Here is a 23,447-nt window from a genome sequence, read left to right as displayed (position 1 = left end):
AAATTCGAAATTCCTTAAGCTAATGCCTAGTTTTTGTTCGCTTACATGAAGCTATTTTTTAGTTCGCTTACAAGAAAAAACTATTGGGTCGTCATACTTACTTAATATTTGGGTCGCTGCTAAAAAAGGTTGAGAAACACTGCCTTAGAACACTGATGGTAAGTGTGCTGTGATCGTTTGTCAGTACTACTTCAGCATGGCTGATCCTATACAGTTTACACCAACGTGGATTTCATGGCTTCGTTATTCTAGAAGGCTCATTTATTAAAATATCGCGATTCTGTATGTAACAGCAAATTGCAAAGCTTATTCGTCAAGTATATAGATAGGCTACACAGCAGTATTTTTCTTATTTTTCCACAGTTACTTATATGCATCAAAAATCTGTCGAAAACAACACTTTTGGTATTTATGGCATGGGTGTCGGCTATTTGTAAAATTGATATTTGATATAATCCGTATTCCACAAACAGTAATTCGATGTAAGCCCAAGGTTTGAATTTATAGCAAATTACATGAAAATACATCTAATATATCAATGTGAGTTGTACAAAAAAAGCACTAAAAGGCTGTCACGATTTAAAATGTTGGGAAACACTTCCCTAGGGTTACTCTAGATTTAGCAAAGCTCTTTGTAATAAAGCGTAGGCTAACATGTTTTGCACCTCAATTCGGTTAAGTCATTGAGCCCCAATTTGGGTCTTGACTTGAGATTATGGATGAATGATCTGATTTGTGTGTTTGACCTCTGATTTGGGTCATTGACCTCAGTTGTGGGGTCATTGACCTAAGTTTATTGTGATTGACCTGATGTTTTTGGTTATTGACCGTTCGAGTTTAGATGTTTGACCTGAAATGTGTGGAGATGCTTGATCATTGACCTTTTGATTTGGGGTCATTGACCCGAGATGTGGACACATTGATCTCCGATTTGGGTCATTGAACTTAGATTATGGATGATTGACTTGAGATGTGGGATCATTGACCTCTTATCTATGTCGATGGGCGGCAGAGAGAGAGTGATCAGCGACTGATGCAGGTCGACTAACTGATGTTACTGAGTGTCCTGGTGAAGTGCTCTGTCTGGGCGGCATGCGGACGCAAGGAAAGAACAGCTGATTGTAGTGTGCGAAGCACAGAAGACTACATATGAAGCTGCACAACATGCTGATGTCGTAAAACGTGTTCGAGATCTGAAAAGAAAGCATTCTAACGAGTTTTTTTTGTAGAATAGTGTATCCTACACACCTGCTTATTACACCTGATTGGACGAACATATTTGAGCAAACCTGTTAGTATTTTTTGCTTTTTACAACGAATACCAGATTAGTCGAACGCTTTTTAATGAGCAGGTTAGTATTTTACAGTACTGTAATGACTTATTTCAATGAATTGAATTGGCCTAAGTCGTTTTGTCAACTTGACTTCATTCGTTTGGTCGAAATGACCTAATTTAAGTCTTTTGGGCAAAATGACCGAAGTTAGATCTTTTTAAGTGTTCTTATTAGGCATTTTATAATAACATTGAGCTATTTATCTCAATTTTTGTAAATAAAACTCTAGATTGCTACATGTTTTTTTTTCATTTTTAGTTGAGGTATTGCTCATAATCAGACGAGCAGCACCACCAAAATATTTGCACCGTAATTTTTGTAAAGTGCTGCAAAAAGTAGTTCAATTGAACTCACCATTATGGTAGTGTAGCTTTGGGTTGTCAGGTCAAGCGTGACGAAAGTGACGTCACTGGCCGCGGAAATAAAGGAAACTAGGAAGCAGGTCCGGACCAGGGCCCGGAGTTCCATGGCGCCGGTCATCTTACTGCTGCACGTCACATTGGAGGTCTGATGCTCAAGAAGCGCTTGTTGGCGACGAAGAATGTGCACGAAGAGGTAAACAAGGCACCCTGGACGTTAAAAAACAGTAGTAACTTTGGAACACAATACACGTTTTTTTTTAGTAATTGCAATAAAAATATAAAAGCCATAGTATTTGATAAAATCGACATTTCGCAGTTTACAGACGTTTCAGCAATACCGCAGGCCAAAACTTTTCACATTAATGATGGTATGAGGTATTGATGAAACGTCTGTAAACTGCGAAAAGACGTGGAAACTCGGTTATGTACTGTGTATGTTGCTTGTTTAAGCATAGTAATGACGTAATTTGTTTCGAGTCGGAACGCAATACTTTATTCCGAAATATCAAGTAACGGTATCGAACTAAATAAGCCAGTATGTGACAACCCTGCAGTCTTCCAGATTTGTTCCAACTTTTTAAAACCAGGTCTAATTTTTCAACTACAGTTAAGTGTAGGTTAAATTGGTATAAACTAGTAATGAAACTTATTTCACCATCCTTGTAGCGGACATCCCTAGTATCCAACAAGTTACCGTTGTTGCAATTTTTCGGGTGTTTCATCGATATTATCGGTCATCCCTACTCACCATGAACAGCCAGGGAGAAGGCGTAAGCAACCGCGGTGAGTTTATCGTTTCGATCAAAGAGGTTCGTGAATCCGCATCGTCCTTGAAAGATACGGTAATCGTGCCATCGTACAACGAAGTAGACCAAGGTCATCGCCATCACGCCGATCGCAAAGATGAGAAACAACAGGGAGAAGCTGAATCTAAACAGGGAATAAAATTGGTGAACATTTGACGAAAAGGAAAGTGATATAGCATCAAATTTGCCCAGCGGAGCAGGAAGTAGTCCAAAATGGAAAGTAATTATTTTGAGAAATAACTATAAGAAACAAAAGGGGGAAGCTGAATCTAAACAGGGAATAAAATTGCTTGTGGTTGGGATTTAACGAAAACAGAAAAAGTAAACTGTTACAGCATCAAATTTGCACAGCGAAATAGAGTAAATCCCAATTGATATATGATTTTTTTCGAAAAAATCATTTTAAAACTCAACCACTTGTTAAGGAGTAAAAGTAAGAAATTGTATCTCAACAAGGAATAAAACCGGTTCTTGAATATAAAAGTTCTCGGACAAAAAAATAAATGCTAGAAGTGTCTAATTTGCAGTAAAGACCGAAAAGTTATTTCGGTTTACGCTGCAACATAATTTTCTAACAAGCTACGTTATCTGGAACAAAAGAGAAAAAGCAAATCTTAACAAGCTTAAGAAATATTAACAAACTTTCAAGATGAGCGTTGTGTTTGACAATTTACGGAAATTAAAAACGTGACTGTTGTTGAGATTAACTAAAGATGATACAAGTGCGTATCGTAACGTCTTTATCAAGATGATGTCGATTTACTCGACCTTTTTGGCATTAACACTCATTATTAAGCTACAATACAGATCCGTAAATAGTGAATCAATTGACTGCTGTTGAATATAAGAAATCTATGAAAACGAAAATGAATATTTTTAAACTCCTTTCATAAAACTCATAAAAAACCTGCACCCAACACCCAAAGAATGCTTTTGCTCAACACGTAAAGTTCGCTAAATTACCTTCTCAGTGTTATAGTTGCCAGCCTTTTGAAGTATTGATTCCTGTACAGAGAGTACTGTCGTAGCCAGAGGTAGAGATAGAACACAATCATGCCTAGAAACAAAAGCACATTTAGAAATCCTGCATTTTTTAGCGTTTTGTTCACACGTTAGCCGGATTACATGGCAGCCTAGGAATTGCTAGGCTTTTTGAGCCTTTCTTTTAAGTGTTTCTTCATTGCAGTGGTATTTTACATTTCTACTTCTAAAGCAGTTTTAATTTTCTACAAATTAGCAGTATGGATGTCCGATAATATGAGATTGAAGCAAAAACTCTTAATTGGTGCATTACAGGCATGGTTTGCGATCAAATGTGTAGAGTTTTCTACTTCAAAGGGTAAATTTTTGAGAAGTGTTAAAGATAAAACGAAGATAAAATCAAATCAAACATAGATAGGTTTCCTCTTGCATCAGCAAATTTCATCCTAATCAGACGTCAATCTCTGTACTAGCAGAATTAAGACATGGTTTTTGAAAAATATTTTTATTAGGACTTTGACCCAAGTTTAAGAAGAGTCCTTAACTTAGGTGAAGATATAATTAGGATCATAAGAGGCATTTTTTGCTTGAAATATCGACATAGAGAAAATACATTAGACGATCCTGCTTTTAATCAAACAAAGCAATATAAAACCAACCGATGGTATGAATGTACTGGTGAGCCCTCTCTACTATCACACACAGCTCGTGAGTGTTCTTCATCGGATAGAAGGAGAAGGCTAGGAGTGACTTTGCAATCACCGCTAACCCGAGAATTACGAACAAAGCAGTAAGGATCTTGTGAACTTTGCTGCTACTCCTTCGTTTCTCTCTAACGCTTTGTCTCCTGTTCATTTTTGACCTAAGAGCATCAGAATGTCGTTTTGGTAAATCTCGCAACGTCTTTCGCGCTTATCAATGTTGGGATCAAGTCATTTTGAATTAGCTAAAGTCCCAGTCAAGTCGTTTGTAAAACAAAAAGATAAGTCCAAGTCCAAGTCATTGTTAGAGCAAGTCAACTTCAAGTCCAGTCATTGACGTAAAAATAAAGCGTTATACTATTAAAATGTATAAAATTTATATATAAATTACACAACATATGCATAATTTTGCTGTGTCTCCGGTTAATTTTTGACCCACCAGCAGTAAAATGTCTTTTTATAAATTTTGTAACGTCTTTCTCGCTTATTAATGTTGTGATCAAGTCATTTGGAAAAGGCCAAAGTCCCAGTCAAGTCGTTTGTAAAATAACACAAATAACAGTATAAGTTCACGTCCAAGTCATTTTTAGAGCAAGTCAACTTCAAGTCAAGTCATTAGCATAGAAATAAAACTTGAAACTATTAGAATGGGTAAAATTTTGATTATACCTCAACTTTAAAAACAAAATTACACAACATAGGTATACAAAATTCTTCTTTCTAATGCTGATCCACTGGTTCATTTCCGACCTGGGAGCATCAAAATGTCGTTTAAGTAATCTCGCAACGTCTTGAACTTTCAGTGTTGTAAAGGAGTCATTTTAAAATGTCAAGTTATCAGCAAAAAAAACAAGTCAAGTATATTGTTTAATGGAAATAACCCAATAAAAAAGTCAATTCCAGTCAAGTCTTGAATTAAAGACTTGAGTCCAAGTTAAGACATTTGTAAAGGAGCGATCTCACAACGTTTTGTGCTATATATCTGTTGTTTTACAGTATTTTGACAATAAAATTAAGATATTTTAATTTTCTAAACGATACGCCAGCAATAGGGAAATAAGTTAGCGTTATTGTTTGGTTCTTATGTCTGTCACGTACGGTGAAAAACACAGTCTACGTATTTCCAAACTAATGAAAGTGAACCCTGCTTGTTGCTAAGGTTTTATTTCTAAAGATATGAGTGATTTTTCGAAAGAACAAAATATCAATTTTAATGAAAAAAATTTCAAACGTACATACTTCCTCAAACAAAACGATTTAGTCAAAATTATAAGTTTGCTGACACGAAGATCTTTGTGAACACCTTAATTTGTCATATATTTTAAAATACGCCAGAAAAAAAGTTTCTGCATTGGTTTCCATCAAATGATTTGGAACACAACACGCCTACACAGTACACGCGTTTAATTCTTGGTTATTTCAATCAACATAGTGAAGTGATAATATTTATCAATGTACACATTTCGCTCTTCACAAACGTTTTTAAACAACAAGAACCAACAAAATATGGATTATACTGAATGGTATGGCCTCAATAAATTCGGTCAAACCTGACAACTTACTTGTTTTGATCCGAATATATAAGCATAGCGAAAGCGTAGACTACAAATCCCATAGAGAAGATCTCAAAAAACAAACAGGCGCCCTCGGTGGTCCACGGATCACTGGAGCTCGTGTTTGTCAAGTTCGAAGCATTCATGGTTATGGAAAACTACTCGTTGTGTATTAAATAGATTAATTAAGATGTAAGCCTATATACTGCAACAAGTTTTTTTATTAGTTTAAATGTTTCCCGAGGTTTTCCTCTAGGAAATGGGTTTATAACGCTGACCCGACATAGATATTTTAGAGATAACGTCATAAAAATGGTAGACAACCTGCTATTTACAGGCCAACAAATGCAAAACTTTTGAAGCTAAATACATTTAGGGAAAATACGTCATTACGCCGTCAAACTTTCTAAAATCTAAGGCCAAGGCTCTGATCATGGATGGACAACGTAATGTTGTTCAAGGAACATGGTAAAAACGTGATGTTATGAAAGAAGTCTCGTTCGCAAATATGCAACGAAAAATAAAGCGTTTTTGTTCTAACAACTTTCTTAAAACCTACAAAGCCATGTTTGGAAAGTTAAACGAGTTTAAAAGTTTTTGCCTAAACATTGAAACTCTAACACAACCTGAAATTAAGTGTCGCATGTGGCTTGCGAGCCGCCGTTTTTCACCCCTGCTGTAATAGAACACCTCTTAACTTCCCTTCCTCTAAGCCTAGCTTGTTGCTGCTCCGTTGCATCACGGCGATTAATATCATATAAGTTCGTGATCGTACATCGCGGAAGTTTGCGATTAATCCCACAGTTCTCGTTACGCTGCTGTGTCTGGCTTAACCATGACTGATGCTTGTCAATCTAGCCTTAGATTAGAACTGCAGCGTTATATATACACCCTGACAAAATTAAGAATCAACAGATTGAAATTGACAACCTAGTAATCTCGCCTCACATTACAGTTTACATGACGCTTGTCACGACTCAAGTTTTGAACAACTTCAAGTTAACATAATAAATTTGTTATGATCAAGCTTGCTATTACAGCGTTTATAAGTTATAAGTTACACTAGATGTTAAAACGCAAATTCATGGCAAGATTAGAAATAAGTTGTTTGACCTTGCTGTACATTAAAGCTTTTATACAACGTGTCTAAACATAAATTTAGACAAAAATCTATTGGCCTGAATTGGCAAATTTACCAACCTTGTTATTGGGTACATAACGCTTTAAGCTGCATGTGAAATAGCTGACAAACACTGAGATCAATAGATGGAATTCGGTAATTTAATAAACTTGCTTTACTTTGCAAAACTAAGGGTTTGTTGCCTAAATACTGTAATTAAAAACGATGTTATAAATAAAAAATCTTGTGCTGCACACAAAACACAAAGGGTTGCCGGCTAAATACGGTAATTATATAAGAACCATGTTATAAATAAAAACTCTTGTGCTGCACACAAAACACAAATTAATGAATATATTAAGGGTTTTTTAAATTTAGTAGTTTAATAACCCTTCTTTACGTTATAGCGCAGATACTGTTATGAGATCATTCTGACGAAATACAAGAATCAATAGATTGAACTGGATAATTTAATTATGGTACCTTGCTTACTGTTCCAGCTTTCACATCGCACGTTAACACGCATATTTATGATAAAATTTGGATTTAATGGCTTGAATAGGATATCCATTATGTTTTATAACGAATGCAAACCACGATTTGATGTTAAACAAACAAGTAATATAAGGTAATACATGTAGTGCGTCTTGAACATTCAAAAAGTTATTAGGGTGTATTTGGTATTTTAATAACTGTTCTTTGCATTACAGTGCTTACATGCTATGCCAATGGGCAAAATGTTGAAAAATTCAGAATCAATAGACTAAATGGTGTAGTATAGTAAACTTGCTGTTACGTTGTACATATTTTATTGCATGATGTGATTACAAAACAAGTTTCAGTAGAGTGTTCTTGCTGTTCATTAAAGTGTTTATACCGCGTGCCAAAACAAAAAATTTGACAAATTTTAAAGTTAAAAAACTATATTGGATAATTTAATAACCCCCTCTTACATAAAAGCTGTAATGCGAGTAGAAGTAAATACGTAAGCCGTAGACAAAATCAGGAATCAATTGAACGAATCTGGTATTTCAATAAATATGCCAGAGGCGTCAGAGTTAACCACCAATGCATTAAACTTATTTTAATAATAGTTTTTTTCAAATCAATTCATGTGTGTGATTGTGCGTGTATGCTGCAAATTATGATTGTGCGTGTATGCTGCAAATTAGGATTGTGCGTCTATGCTGCAAATTATGATTGTGCATTTATGCTGAAAATTAGTTTTATTAACAACCAGAGCATGTGTGTAGCCTTGTCTAATAAATACAAACACTTGATTATTGCGACATATTTGCGGAGCTTCTAGCTTACTGTTCCCGCTTAAAGCTTTTTGTTTGCTGGTAGCAACAGTTTACATATTCTTTCTATATCTAACTACAACATACTAAGATACATTCGAAACGTTCACAAAATGCCACCCAAGCAGTTCTGTATAGGCTTAAATAGTCATTCTATCTAACTATACAGCCTCAAGCCATTCTATTAAAGTTTATTCTAACTAAACGTTCAACTAATGCTACCTACTTCTGTATGGGCATTGATATTTATTGTAAGGAATTAATAGTACTTCCTTCTATAAACCACCATATGTGTTTCTCCTATTTACTTTTCGACACTAGTGAGACCAAAGCTAAAACTAACAATTCAGCATATTAACCACCTGTCTGCATTTGTGCCTTGGAGGCCTAAAAACCTTCACCATGCGTGGATTTGACAGCACCTATAACCAGCCGCCTTGTTCAGCGAAATTCGAATACTTTTGATCAGATTCGTGTTTCGAATAATCTTTTGTAAATCTTGGATGGATAACGTTTTAAAAAATTCCAAGTAAAAACAGCTTACTGATCTTAAAAATCTGGAATCAGGTGGCACTATTTGGCGACAAATGTATTAAAATCTTGACAAGCTTTCGCACAACCGTGCTTATTTATAAGGTCAGAGTAGAGCAGTGCCACCTGATTTCCAGATTTAGGATTAGACAAATACGGCTATCAACAAGATTGATCTCAAAAAGTTCGCTAGATTCGTTACTTCTGAAACAAAACACGATTTTTTCTCAATATAGCTTCCAAGGCCGAACTAGATTTTGCTCTTTTAAGTGACGCACCGACTACAACGTAAAGCTTGTACTAGTTAGTGTGCTAAAAAAGTGACGCTGTACATTAAAGGAAGTCGTTAATCAAGAAGGCCCAAGTTAGACGAAATGCGTCGCTAAACTGTCGATACCTCAGTTGTGTATGAAGGCACGCAAGCCACAGCACAATTCCTGCTCTACGTAAGCAGTGAGAATTGCAAATACTAACTCCTACAAGGCCAAACTTACCTAACATGGTTGATGTTACTGTAGGTAGTACCATACACTAGGCTGCCTCAATTTACGTAATTCCTCGGTGGTATGTGCATGGCTCCTATAAACTAAGAAACGCTTCGTTTTACTTACTATAGGCAAGTTTTTTAGCGATTTAGCAAAATTCTATTTTATATGGCCAAAATAAACATAAAAAAATGTTGAATTTAACCAATTAAAATATAAATATTTGTATTTATACAAAAATAAAAATATAACTGAACCATTGTGACTTATAAGCGTCCAGTTTGTCAGCTTCATTAACGGATTCAGGGGGACGTGGCTACGGTCCCCCAAACTTTATTTTCGGCCTGTATTAACTACTTATATGCAAATTTCTCGCTCCGCGCGAATCTGGATTGCGTTTCTGTTATGTCTTGAGCCTATTTTCATGAATTTGTTTTAGCCCAAAGGCGTCATGCGTCTCATCGCACCATCGAAAATGAAGTTATGGCAACTTAAACAATTTAAATAAGGCGTTTTTTCGTTTTGCGCGAATCGATAACATCTTTGTAAAGAAGCTTTTGTATTAAAAGTAGCACCTACCTAAACTTAACGTTGAACAAACAAACTAAATGTGTAGTGTTTTGTGACGTCACGTTTTGCGTAACCCCCCCCCACCATTTTAAAAACTTTAACTAAAAACAGCTTACTGATCTTAAAACTCTTGAAATCGGGTGGCACTGTTTGACGACAAATGTACTGAAACCTTGACAAGCTTTCGCACAACCGTGCTTTATAAGGTCAGAGTAGAGCAGTGCCACCTGATTTCCAGATTTAGGATTAGACAAATACGGCTATCAACAAGATTGATCTCAAAAAGTTCGCTAGATTCGTTACTTCTAAAACAAAACACGATTTTTTCTCAATATAGCTTCCAAGGCCGAACTAGATTTTACTCTTTTAAGTGACGCACCGACTACAACGTAAAGCTTGTACTAGTTAGTGTGCTAAAAAAGTGACGCTGTACATTAAAGGAAGTCGTTAATCAAGAAGGCCCAAGTTAGACGAAATGCGTCGCTCAACCGCCGACAGTTTAGTTGTGTGCGTAGGTGGGCAAACCACAGCACAATTCCTGCTTTTCTGAGTAGTTAGAATGGCAAATACCAACTCCCATAGGAGGGCAATTTCAAGTTTTGTTGATGTTAGGTCGATCCATCACTGCTTCACTTTAATTCAGGGATGCCCAACATTTTATTATAGTAGGCCGCATTAACACTTGAAATAATTTATGGACCACAGAACGTATTAAGTTTCAAGATTAAGTATTGCTCTTTGGAGTTATAACGGGCCTTTATAGTTATATATATATTTTTTACCCATATTATACTATTAGTGCTCCCCTAAAAGCTGACTGGTACATTTTAATTAGGCTAATATTGAACGTTTAAAATGCTATTTGGGAGTAAAAATGACTAGCGGGCCGCACAAAAATTTCAGGCGGGCCGCAGGTTGGACATCCCTGCTTTACTTTAAGTCATTTAATTTTTAACAATCGCAGCCTTGATTGTTATAAAGCAGTGAAAGAGGTGCGTTATTTTGCCGGGAGGAATTTACAGTTTGCTGAAGTTATCGTTCAGTAAGCAAGTCCAACTTTTGGAAATTAAGTTTATTACCGTTTTTATCCTGATAATGGTCAGAACACTAGATGCCTTAAACTTCTAGTATTGGTACTTGTAACATAAACATTCGAAAAAAAGGATGTATAATTTAACCATCGTCTATTAAAAGCAGTAATTGATGAATTGTTCGACGCTTAGTAATTGTTTTACTCTAATTGCAGTAAGATTAAAACAAAAAAATATTTCAGATGCTGATAACTTATCGAGTAGAAACGGATAACAGGATAGGTAGTAACCTAAACTGACAACCCAAGTTGACAAAACTCGTTATAAACAATGCCGTTTAAAATTCCACTAGAAATTTGACTCTAAATCAATAAACAAGTTGAGGATTTTCTGACACTACCTAAGTCCTATTTGTTTTTATTTATGTCTAACATTTAATGATAATATTAAAGCCATATCATGGATAAAGTCAGTATATCCGTTTATTATTTTTTGTCGATTTTATCAAAGTTGATTAGATATTTGCATTGAAATTGCTCAAAAAAGCTGTATATTGTGTTCCAAAATTGCAATTTTTTCATAAAAATTATATATGTTACACTTAAAGAAATGCTTAATGCTATAAAGTTGCATACTACATGCATGTCAAAACTTTACAAATGCTGCGAAAAATACGTAGGAATGTCACTGTTTAAAGACCTATTTTTTCCGATTAATTATAAAGACTCAAAAATTGTGTTACGTCGCTAAACATAGGCACGAACTACACAAATATGCAAACTATCAGAAAATGCAATATGCAAATAATCAGATATACCAAGCACAATATAATCACATAATATTTACACAATAATTTAAACGTAGCAAAATACCATAGAAAATAACCTTTTTTAATAATATCTCGGAGGTGTAGTTTGGTGCTTTGCGGAGTCGCAAAAACCTATACTCCAGTCTTCAGCCGTACAACATCTGAAAACGTACAAGTAGCACAATTTTGATTACAAAATCTTGCTCTTACCAATGACGTGTTAAAGAGCAGTGTTTCTTAAATCTTGCTTTTATGCTGTTCTATATGCTTTACATTGAAATCACATGCACACTACGTTAACATAATTCGTTAAGTTGCGTTTTCCAGGGTTTTAAGGTATAAACTACTGGTTGTAATAGTGTTCTTGGACCCTTTTATTATGTTTGCGATGTTTACGACCGATTGGAATAGGTTTACTGACCAAAGTTGTGCGCAGGAGTTATGCAACCAGCCAGGCACAAACTATATTTGTCAACTTTAACAATATAATTACAATTGTTCTCGTTAAAGTAAAATTATAAACGAAGCTAATATGACCATCGACTAACCCTCCTCAGTGTCTGATTTTGGGTTTTGTCCAACTGGAACTCTGTGGAATATAAATATCAACCAAATAAACTTTTTCACAGTTTGCTTTGTTCAGACAATTTTATCTAAGAAAGTCTGATATTACTACTGCCTGATATTAGGCCTTATATCAGTAGCTAACAATTTTTGAATTAATAATTTTATGTACATCGAAAAGTAACTAGAAATTGTATAAAACATTTACTTCAAACAAAGCTTTGGGTTTGAAGCTGTTTTTACTATTAACCACTTAAACCCTTATAGATATTATAAAAGATCTAAAACCGTTTACCTTGTACTTTCCAAGACCTCTTGAAATTTGATTTTCAACTCATTTATTTCTGCCTAAAAAATAGGTTTTGAGGTAAGTTAAAAGCAGGTAACCCCTTACATTGTTCATTTTGGGGTCAAAAAACAAGCTGAATTTGCACGATAGCTGTGGCGTCAAGAAAAAAATCAATTAGATAAATGTGTGCTTAGAATATTTATAAGTTTTGTTTGCAAGACAATAAACGATTGAAACTGCGCCCTCGAGTCGAAAATGGCAAACATTGCCGAATAACAAATCTTTAAAAATTCTGAATACCATTTGACTTTTTCCAGTTCAAACAAAAGTATGATGGTTAGATGGTATTTAAGTGGCCTAGTATACAAGTATCCAGGTTCATTTTAGCTTTTGGCGAATTCTTATAAATTCTTCGAAAAATGTGTTCATGCCGTATGTGGATACATGTATATCGCAAATCTGTATCCAAAGAAAACATGGTATTTTAAACACGTTTCGGGTTATTTCTGAATCGAAGAGAACGTTTTAGAGGACGTTTACCCTCCCAAACAGAAAGTCAACAAACAGCGATTTCATAACGACTGTTATCCCAACTTGCAGGTAAACCATTTAAATCCCAGTACACGTCCGTTATGTATTGACTCTAACGAATCAAGTAAACATTATTATCGCTTTTCCAACATGAGCACCATTTGACTAACAAAATTGTTCAAGTTCTTTATTGAAGATGTCTTGAAGTTATGTTTTGGTATACTCTCACAAGACGAGAGTTGTGCAGTTTGATCTTTATATCATTTTTAAAGGTTATGTATGTACTGTAATTTACATTATTTAACCCTCTGTCAACGATAATTGACATTGCAAACTTTTCCTATTGAAAAATGTAGAAGCCCTAGATGTATTGGCCTTCAGCACTATACGTCGCAACGAAACAATACATTAAAACTGTGCTCTCTATTCACACCTGGACAATTCTTAAATTTCACACTATATTTAGATTTTAAAACTTGTTTAGCCAAATTCAATTAATAAGTTTCATTATAAGGAGCAATGTAGAATAATTTATTGTGTAGAATAATTTACATCCAATGCGATAGGAACTAAATTAAACTATATTTGTTTTCAAAGTATAAAAATCCAACTGTCTCCTTTTCTTGGATTCGTTTAGGCGCACATTTGAATCGCTTAAAAATCTTGATCTGCTCTAATCAAGTATTATTATAATAAAATGTCTGAGGTTGGTTTGACCCTCCTGAACTCAACCTTATGCTATATGCTTAAAACAAAACTTTTCTCATTTTAAAATAAATTATAGGATTCCAATCTTCACCTTGAGAACTTGGATATCATTTTCATCCCTTTTTTGTTTGAATAATTCTTTTTGCTCTCTATTTCCTTTTCCTGAATCGGATATTAAAACAAATTCAAAATAATAAAACATGATTTGATCAAACTTTGAAAGTTATAAACCAAATACAAATGTTTTGGTTTTATAATTTACAACACAAAATTTCGTAATATATTACCTACTGTGTTCATGTTAATAAAAAAAAAATACTCTCTTTCCACCATCATTTTGTGGATGTTTTACCCCGGAGCTTTGAAACATTAGTCGTTTTCGAAGTGTAGACACAAACGTAGGCATTTGCAGTTCCTTGCTCTTTGCATAGTGTTTATTTGACACTTCTTGCGCAACTTTTGTCATGAGGACAAAGAAATCCTCCGTATTGCAAATACCTGAAAGTAGAGTAACAAACTTTTATATTGCATAAGAATCTCATCCTTTCGTGGGTGGACTAATTTCTCAAAAATCACATTACCTTCAAGATAGTTGGTGATTACATTAACGATTGCTTGGATAAAATAACAACCAGTCGACGAATTGCGATACGAGACGTACCCTGATAATCAAAAATTCATTTTTTTAAGTGGAATCTAACAAGCTGTTTAAACAGAACATTTATCTAATAATAATAGATTTTTCCTTGGGGGTTGAGGGGAGTAAGTATTTCTACAGATAGAATGCAAAAAAATATTCTGGAAATCCACCTTCTGACGTTGCGTAACATGCCAAAAAGTCTGAACCCTTTGGTGTGATTTGGTCAATCAGCTCACATTCGGTAAAGTCGAAAAATCCCCACGCATCGGTGACATTCTTGGCGTCACCTCTACATGCCTGAAATTATTTGTTTAACAAAAAGTGTTTATTTTTCGTAAGTATTGTATAAAAAATATATTAATACCTGGATAAATAGTATTTTTGGCTTTTCAAAACGTTAAAAAAATAATATATATCAATTTCTTTATGGGCTTTGATATTCATTTTGCGTCTAACTACAACCTCCAGTCATTGTCTTAAGATTTAGTCCAAACGTTTACCAAATGTTACCTTTTTCTGTATTGGCTTCGGTATTCATGTAATTTTTAACAAAAATCCTATTTTTAAACAACCAAGTATTTTCTTAATCGTTTGCTTTCCCAATTTGTTATAATAGTTTAGGTAACATCGGCGCAATCCATACAATCTTGTTCCAACAAGTTTAGGTAGTGCTTCAAAATTCAACTGGCATTATTTGAACTGCAAATAAAGATATGGAAATGGAGATTATACAATAAAACATAGCTTCTGCCAGGCCTGTAAATTCGGACTCGGGACTCGAAGGAGTCGGTTTATTTGGCTGGAGTCGGACTCAGCGCTTATCTAAGTAGTTTCAAATGCTCGCTGGCTATGCCTACTGTAAAATACTAAAACTGGGCAAAGAGAAACACGTAAAACACTGTACAATCACTACAGATAAAGGTCACACTTTCCCAAGCACAAGGGTCAATATAACCTTTTGGTAATTACCGTAGAAAAAAAAGTTCGGTATTTCTAGGGTTAAATGTAACAGTTAACATTGTTAGTCGACACTTGCTAAAAGTACTATAAAAGCATAACGAATATGCCCAAACTGAATTAGGCAGATTTTTGTGAACATATTGAATCTTAAAAACAAATAAGGTACTATGACAAACGTTCACAAAATTCTACCTACTTCAATATGTGCTTTGACATTCATTCTACGGCCTAAAGCCATTTTCAACTGAAAGGTTGCTTTTATGTATATCTTTCTTGTTAACACTAATAAACTATAGAAGTTTAGTTGTTTTTTTACAAATGGTTGAGCTTACCTATTTATTGGCACTAAACTTTTGGGCAATGTTATTCATAAAATTCACAGCATCCGGTATAATTTACCAATCCATCCAGCCTTTACCAGTTTCCAAACTCCGCTTATAGGATTTCTGACCTTATTTATTTAAAAAGACAATGTTTTTTACCAAATTTCTGCCCCCAAAACTGTATTATAGACGCACAGTAGCATACCCTATTATATCGGTGTAGTATTTCGGGGGCTGTGAAAAATAAAATTCTCTTTTTGAAAAGCTCTAAATCAAACGTTTTTGGCGATTGTAAAATTATTCTTCCGGCAGCCGGCAGCCTTGACAATTGAAAAAATGCCTGGCAGCAACAGCATTTTTATTTTATTTATTGATTAAAGCAAAGCAAGCAAATTCATCTTTGTATTTTTTTAACGTTTTTTAGTATATAACAGGAAATTAAATCATGAATAAGTAAGTAAGGAGATGGCTCTCCAAAACCTTTAAAAAACAGAGGTCGATGGACTAGTACGTTTAAAATTAACAGTAAATCAGTCGGGATTTACTAAAATATGAATAAATGCTTAAACTTAAACTGTAACTTCAAAAATACTACACATGCTTAATCATTTCGATGCAACATTACCAATTATGAAGTAATCTAAATGCAAAGAGAAGCCTCCAAAAGTACACTTTTAATTATATCTCTGAAATAACAAGATATGGGCCTATATACACAAGATTTCTACACTACAGCCTTTGCTTATATTTTGTCTTATGCATACTTGTTAATCTTTGCAGCTACAGTTACGTAGATTACGATTATGTAAACTTGAAAACAAAAACATGCCTAGCGCCTATGAAAGTAATACTTTACGAAAAATCAAATTTAGTTGCTACGTTGTTTCTACTTATTTAAAAAATACATTTTTTATGTAAATTATTCGCACGATTCTGAAGCCTGCTGGTTTTCAAGCTTGTCGCTTTCAAATTGTTTTTTCAAAACAGAAAGTTTGGTTTCGATCATTTTTTCTATCATTTTGTTCAAACATTCTTCAGTCAGTGTTTCATTGATCTGATTTGCTTCTTTAATCGTGCCTCGACGTTCATCAGTACCTTAATTTGCCAAAAAAAATATTTTCAAGCCATAAATCGTTACAAAAGGTGTCTTTCACACCGGAAACGTTATAAAATGGCTGCAAAATCAAGGGGTGTCTCCCCACTCGCTAGTGTTGTGTGATCTTTCCGATGCACTTGACGTAGCGCGGTGCCCGGGAAGGATTTAAAGTAGGTTACTTTTCGGTGAGCGGTATGACCGCGCCAATTGCACTAGGCTTTAGTAAGGGGCTTCTTAATCATTTTTTTAACGTTTTTATGTTGACGTGAAAAAAAACAATAAAAAATTGTTGGCGTAGACCAGGGTCGGCAAGATTTTTTCAAGGATAAATTAAACGTCGAAAAACAAACCCACTTCCTGTTTTCGGTCCACTGATTGTGTAATTAACTGGAGGCGAAATACATTAAAGGGGAATGCACTACACTGCTTTGTTTTGTTTTTTCCTTGTGTATTTTCATTTTTTTACATAACTTACTAACAAACATGAACCTCTAAAATTAGTCCACCTACCTCAAAGGGGTTTATGCACCAAAGGTTAAGAACAAACTGCTTTAGACCACTTTTTTTTGTTGGTTTTACAAGGTATAAATTGTCAATTTTGCAAGAAAAAAATATGAATATTTTGCTGCGTCCTAACGCTTTTTCAAACCCACCTTAACTCTAAGACGCAAAACTAAATAACAACATATACGTTTATAAACGGATTACATCCAAAGTTTATATTGATGCTTAAAGATTTAATAAATATCATGACAAACAATAAACACTTTGCCCCTAAATGTATAGTAATGGCCCAGAACTTAATGCATGTTATACGGAGTATAAGCCGATTTGCCTGTTTTAAGTTAATACAGTTTTTTTTTTAATCACTCTCTTACCTCCGTCACTTTGTGGATGTTTTACCCCGGAGCTTTGAAACATTAGTCGTTTTCGAAGTGTAGACACAAACGTGGGCATTTGCAGTTTATTGCTCTTTGTATAGTGTTTATTTGACACTTCTTGCGCAACTTTTGTCATGAGGACAAGGAAATCCTCCGTATTGCAAATACCTGAAGGTAGAGTAAGAAACTTCTATATTGCTTAAGAATCTCATCCTTTCGTGGGTGGACTAATTTCGCAAAAATCACATTACCTTTAAGATAGTTGGTTATTACATTAACGATTGCTTGGATAAAATAACAACCAGTCGACGAATTGCGATACGAGACGTACCCTGAAAATCAAAAATTCATTTTATTAAATGCAATCTAACTTTTAATAAGCTGTTTCAACAAAACAGTCATCTACTAGGCTACAACTAATGGATTTCTAGTTGGAGGATGTACGGGGGGTAAAATGAAGAAAGTATTTGGAAAATCCACCTTCTGAAGTTGCATAACAAGCCAAAAAGTCTGAACCCTTTGGTACGAGTTGTTCAATTGGGTCATTTTCACTATCGGTAAATATCTCTTCATCACCGTCAAATCCTGATGAATCGGAGCAATCCCTGGCGTCGCCTCTACATGCCTGTGAAATTACTCAGTCGTCGTAGAAATGTGGCGTAATGTTTATATTTAGCAACGCATAATTATGATTATTAAACAGAAAGTGTTTTTTTTTCGTATTTTAAAAAAAATATATTAATACCTGGATAAAAAAGATTTTTGGCTTTCCCTTTAAGTTTGAGCAATTTCCAATGGTTTTAAACACGTTGTTCAACTTATATTTTCCATCTTTCAGAAAGATGTTCTTCTCTTTTCCATGAGACATGATTGCCACAAAAACACACTTATCGTCTTTTTTTGATATATATTTGGTAGCGATATTTTGCAATTCCTAAACAGAATATTTCCGTTTATTAGTATTAAAATCAATAGTTTATCAAGCATGGTAAAACTACAGAAAGTGTTAAATTTTATAGTTTTCTTAATAGTCGCAAATAATGTGAGCTGCATATTACCGCAATTTATAGATATACCTCTTCGAACTTCTTTTTCGTGAGATCTTTGAATACTTTCGTTTCCAAATTCATCATTTTAAAAAGACTCTCCAAAGCCTCGACATCTCGTTCGCTTCCTGTACGCGTTTTATATCTAAACCCTTTGAAGCGAAATGCCGATTAAGAAAAATAAACTAGTATAGTATTGCATGCTTTTGGTAATTTGACTGTATCTTGTTCCAATGTATTCTACTTCAAAACAATTTAAATGTTTTTTAGCCTGAAAGTTGTAGAATTTGCAAATACTATACTAGTTTACTTCTCACCTTGTTTTAAAATCAAAAAAATAAAGCAGAACAGCAATAACAGCAATTTATTATCAGGTAAGTTGCTTCAATGCGAATGATATAACTGTTTTTTTGGAAACCAAATCTTTGGATAACAAATGATAGTGGCGTTTATAGACAAAATCTTTAGAGCTTTAAAGTCATTACTCCTTTCAATATGTCAAAAATACCCCGTGAGCAAAGATACCAAAATTTTCGAAACTTACTTTACATATAAGAAACCAAGCCTTGTAGGGCCTGTATATACATAAATAAACTTGCCTTGGAGTTTTCCGTTATCGTTGATCTGATATCTTCCGTCAAACTCATTGCTATTAAAAATGAAAGCTTTTCCAACCCGGTTGCTCTCACTGGGCGTCAGGTTATACGAATCCAGTTTAAAATCAGTCATGTTAACCACTACTTAAAATACCTGTTAAACAATATGGTGTTTCATAAGTTTGCAGCTGATTACCCGCCTTCTTTTAAATAAGCGTTGTACGACAACCATCGCCACAATGTTATAGTGATGCTGTAGAACCAGTGTGGTCCAACTTCAGGCCCGCTGGCCAAAGAGTTCCACTTTTTTGGCCCACAAATTGGTCGTCAGCTTTGCTGCAATCTAGCAATATCACTTCAATTTTTGTTTCTTTGTTATTGTAGTAGACAGAACAACTTCGTAAATGATACTTTGTGATTTCATAACTACCGTAGCTGAACGAAGGAATAGATATCAAAGTTAGTACATATGCCATAGGTCAGCAGCGGTTCTTAACCTGGTGGTAGATCCAAGTTAATATTTAAATCTTTACAATGATTTCGTTTGGGTTGAACACCACTCCTACAGCGCTGTACAAATTCTGTTTTTAACGTTAAAACTGCAAAAAAATTCGCGCTTCGTGCGAATCTTGTTTCCTTCTTTTCTTGACTATGTTTTAGTCCAAAGTCTCTTTAAGTGCCATCGCATGTTTTCATAACATCGGATGTATAACGGCCCTATTTAATTACAATTTTTCTAGCTTATAGATAAACCATAAAAGTCATCCCCCGTTTGAACTATTTTTATCCATATTTTATATATGACAACAGGCTTGCAACAGCGGGACTCAAACTTTTTTGCGCGAATGTATAATGTTTTTGCATTATTGCCGTTGTATTGTGTGTCGTCACATCTTGTGAAACAAGATAACGTACTGTTTAAATCAATGTGTCGAGCACGAGCACTTTGTTGTGTGCCCAATGCGAAAAGCGTCCTGAATTTACAGTTTAGCGCCAACTCAACTAATTAAACTCTTTTTTTTTTCGCGCTTCGCGCGACCGACAACAAACGTTACTGTTTTCATTTTTCAAGTTGTCTTAGTGATATTTAATTAAAAATGCCGAATTGCTTTTCGTAGGGGGGCGAAAGGCATATAACAACTACCAAAGTTGGGCGCGGCTGAAAAAAGGTTAATAACCATTGCCATAGGCTATGTATAATTTGCCAGCAATAAGCCTATAGAATCACTATTTAAAAACATTGGCCCGCAAGATAAAAAAAATAAAAAAAAAGATAAAAAAAAAAAGTTTTTGGCCCGCGATGAAAAGAAGTTGGACAACCCTGACATATCGAAATGGAAAACAACACTGGGATTATATGGACACTGACAAATAAGACCTGTTTGAATAATATAAAATAACTACAGAATACCATTGATATAGTAATGACTTAAGAGGTGGAGTTTGGTTTAGGAGGTATGTAAGAGGTTCCTTAAATTATAAGATGTCGATTCGCTCTTAACCTGATGGATTTAGGTTTTCTTTAAATTCCACTTTAATTGACCAGATCCACTCTAATTAACAACAACCACTTAAAATAACAATAACCATTCTAATTAACTTTTATTGACCTCCAAAGTAATAGGCTATGGCGTTAATGGCCAATTGTAGCAAAATAGCGCCTAATTATTTGTTAGTTAACGATAAAGCGCAGAAAACCTGAATAAAAAACAGTTTGGGCTTATCCTTGAGGTTTTCGCATTCGCTGATGATTTTAAATGCTTTAGCTAATTCGTATTTTTCATCCTTCAGCCAGATATCTTTCTCCGAACCATGGGTCATGATTGCCACAACCACACACTTATCATCTTCCGTAACTTCTTTGTCTGCAATATGTTTTAACTTCTAAAACATAATACAAGAAAACTGTAAACAGGGTTGGAATATTTCATTTTACCCTTAAATGCCTTTATTACCGATTTAAAATCCTGCTTTGTATAATCATTGTATACTTCTATTTCGAGCTTCATCAGTTCAAATATCTCCTTCAGAGTTTCAACATCACATTCGCTGCCTTCTCGCTTTGAATCCTCCAATGTTATCGAATCTGAAATGAAAGTTTAGCTTAGTTATATTCTTGTATAAATTATAGCCCGAAAACCCATTACCAAATTCAATTTATTTTTTTCGAGTGTTTTGTTATTACCGGTATACAAAAGTAGGAAATATCTATTTAACTATGGAAAACTAGAAAGTATTTCGTTGTGCGATTTCCGAAAAGTAACCGCTTTATAAATGTGTGTTCTAGAGGTCTAAACTGCAAGCAAACTCACGCTGAGAAGATCCTGATCTGGCATTCACTTTGGTCGTGAATTCCATATTATTGAAGATGTAGCCTTTTCCAATCTTGCCATTACTCTTTGGTGACAAGTTATATCTTTCTAGTGTAAACCTATTCATTTTTATTTAAGATATATAGCAGATCCTAATATGCGTACAGTAGATCACAACAAAATGAACAAAATTACGAACACTTTTGCATCTTATAAACTTTTAATATGTAGTTTGGTTCGTCTTATATTAAAAGAATCAAAATTTCCAATGGCGAAAAGATATATAACAAGGAAGTAGCAATTTGCCTGGATCGCTGTTTTACGCTTGCACCAATACGTGATTATTCATTGATTTGGGTTAGGGTTGGGGTTAGTGTTCGGTGGTAATATATTAGCCTTAATATTCCGATTTTTGCATAATTTCAATGATTTTGTCGAAAATCGAATAAAATTACTATGTAAGCCGGGTAAATAGCATCAGGAGGTGTCCTAATTGGCTATTTGAACCGATCGCTCTTTTACGCTTGCACCCGTTAGTGATTATGTGTAATTTGAACTGCTTTTGCGTCTGGGTGAATCGTTTTTTCCATAACACAAACCCGTGATCTATACAATGGCACTCGCTAAAGCACAATCGCCTCATATTTGTGTTTGTAGAAGTTGCGATATCATATTGCACGAGTAAAGAAACCTAAGTAAAATGTAGGGACAAGACACAGCATAAAGTTTACCAGGTATCTGTTTAATTTCGCGTACAAGTTGATATAACAAGGTACCGTTCTATTTCTCAAAAAGTACTCCTCAATTTGTAAAGTTAAACGACTGAATTCGGAGTACCAGCAAATAGTAAAATAATTTGAGTCTAATAATGAAAGCGAGGTGTGCGCTTTAGGTCGCCGTAAAACGAAAGAATACGCTATAAGTCAACACTTTACAACAACACCAAATTATTCCTAAATATTAACCGTAAGTGTTACAAAATATTCATTCAGTGTTGAAACTTATTGATCATGGGGGTATGTTTTTAATTGCAACAGTCAGATTTAAAAAGGATCACAGTCTGTTGATGAATAACTATTTAGAAAAAAACGGATATAAGTCTACTTTGTAATTTCATGTGTAGCGAATTCCTTGGAACTCTGCGAGTTTCAGAGTTTAGCACCTTTAACTTCCTTGATTTCGGTATTCTAGAACGATAGATTCTAGGCAGTTGACTGACGGTTTTTGTCTTTCTACATTAAAATTACGATTTTTACGGCTCTATTTCTGCATTGTAGGCTACTTTTTCGTGCATTCGCATGTTGTTAATCGCCGGTGTAAGTATTTTTACACAGATCGTTCAGAAACAAAGTACCAGCTCGATTACGGAGGGATTCTCGAACACTATAAGGAGCAGTTCAGTTTCAGCTCTTTGACCACCAACGCGCTTTGTACGAAGCGAGCTTTTCATCGCCGGACAACAGTCATCTACGCCTTGACGGTCCGCCACCGTTCCTGCCTTGTGCTACAAGGAGCCGGCCGACAAGGAGGACACCTGTATCCAATGAACAATGTTTGACATGCAGGAGGAACACCACGAAGATGAAGTTTCTCCAGACATCTTGTCTTAAAGGCAGGGAGAGTGAATTGTAGCGAATTCCTTGGAACTCTGTGACCCCGTCAACTCTTGAAACAGCCTGCCGGCTGAGTCGCTCATGCTGTCACTCTAATTTCCCGTCGCGTTGTTTATAATTTGTTCGTCGAATGGCCGATTCCCTAAGTCGTGTTATGTGTCGCGTTTTCTAACGAATTAGTAATTGCTCACATCTGTCCGTTGTAGGCTATATAAAAAATGTTGTAAATCGTTAATTGAGCAGTTCCACTGTTCACTTAGCTGGAGTCAGACCCCTAGTGACGCGAATAAACAAACATAATCGCT

The 23,447-nt window shown here is 34.9% G+C and overlaps 3 protein-coding genes across 3 annotated transcripts; all 3 read right to left on the bottom strand.

The window, feature by feature from the left end:
* Positions 1-332: 332 nt before the first annotated feature.
* LOC146135279 (uncharacterized) lies at positions 333-5,883 on the bottom strand. The gene is made up of 6 exons (XM_083395735.1): positions 5,747-5,883; positions 4,143-4,345; positions 3,466-3,559; positions 2,445-2,626; positions 1,689-1,903; positions 333-1,193 (listed from the first exon to the last, which is right to left on the bottom strand). Exons 1-6 carry the CDS (start codon positions 5,881-5,883, stop codon positions 990-992), a joined length of 1,035 nt encoding a protein of 344 aa, XP_083251861.1. The 3' UTR covers positions 333-989.
* A 9,718-nt stretch (positions 5,884-15,601) lies between these two features.
* Positions 15,602-19,467, bottom strand: LOC146135278 (caspase-14-like). The gene is made up of 7 exons (XM_083395640.1): positions 19,221-19,467; positions 18,652-18,773; positions 18,321-18,509; positions 18,056-18,200; positions 17,827-17,907; positions 17,573-17,743; positions 15,602-16,693 (listed from the first exon to the last, which is right to left on the bottom strand). Exons 1-7 carry the CDS (start codon positions 19,348-19,350, stop codon positions 16,518-16,520), a joined length of 1,014 nt encoding a protein of 337 aa, XP_083251766.1. The 5' UTR covers positions 19,351-19,467; the 3' UTR covers positions 15,602-16,517.
* On the bottom strand, positions 19,371-21,677 carry LOC146135277 (caspase drICE-like). Its single transcript, XM_083395641.1, has 4 exons — positions 21,530-21,677; positions 21,173-21,303; positions 20,916-21,101; positions 19,371-19,560 (listed from the first exon to the last, which is right to left on the bottom strand). Exons 1-4 carry the CDS (start codon positions 21,654-21,656, stop codon positions 19,495-19,497), a joined length of 510 nt encoding a protein of 169 aa, XP_083251767.1. The 5' UTR covers positions 21,657-21,677; the 3' UTR covers positions 19,371-19,494.
* Between the last annotated feature and the right edge of the window lie 1,770 nt (positions 21,678-23,447).

The sequence above is a fragment of the Ascidiella aspersa genome, chromosome 8, assembly GCF_963924565.1.
Source record: "Ascidiella aspersa chromosome 8, kaAscAspe10.2, whole genome shotgun sequence".
Classification (NCBI taxonomy): Eukaryota; Metazoa; Chordata; class Ascidiacea; order Phlebobranchia; family Ascidiidae; genus Ascidiella; species Ascidiella aspersa.
Note: the sequence above shows the minus strand (reverse complement) of the source record. Positions and strands in the feature narration are given on the sequence as shown.

Excerpts from the sequence above, each read along its gene's own strand:
- LOC146135278 (XM_083395640.1), bottom strand. The coding sequence starts at position 19,350 with ATGACTGATTTTAAACTGGATTCGTATAACCTGACGCCCAGTGAGAGC. Across the intron at positions 18,510-18,651 it reads CGAAAAAGAAGTTCGAAGAG|GAATTGCAAAATATCGCTAC; the intron begins GTATATCTATAA and ends TATTCTGTTTAG. Across the intron at positions 18,201-18,320 it reads CAAAAATCTTTTTTATCCAG|GCATGTAGAGGCGACGCCAG; the intron begins GTATTAATATAT and ends GTAATTTCACAG.
- LOC146135277 (XM_083395641.1), bottom strand. The coding sequence starts at position 21,656 with ATGAATAGGTTTACACTAGAAAGATATAACTTGTCACCAAAGAGTAAT. Across the intron at positions 21,304-21,529 it reads CAGATCAGGATCTTCTCAGC|ATTCGATAACATTGGAGGAT; the intron begins GTGAGTTTGCTT and ends CTTTCATTTCAG. Across the intron at positions 19,561-20,915 it reads CCAAACTGTTTTTTATTCAG|ATTGCAGCAAAGCTGACGAC; the intron begins GTTTTCTGCGCT and ends TGATATTGCTAG.
- LOC146135279 (XM_083395735.1), bottom strand. The coding sequence starts at position 5,883 with ATGAATGCTTCGAACTTGACAAACACGAGCTCCAGTGATCCGTGGACC. Across the intron at positions 1,904-2,444 it reads CTTCTCCCTGGCTGTTCATG|GGTGCCTTGTTTACCTCTTC; the intron begins GTGAGTAGGGAT and ends TTTAACGTCCAG. Across the intron at positions 1,194-1,688 it reads AAAGCTACACTACCATAATG|ATCTCGAACACGTTTTACGA; the intron begins GTGAGTTCAATT and ends CTTTCTTTTCAG.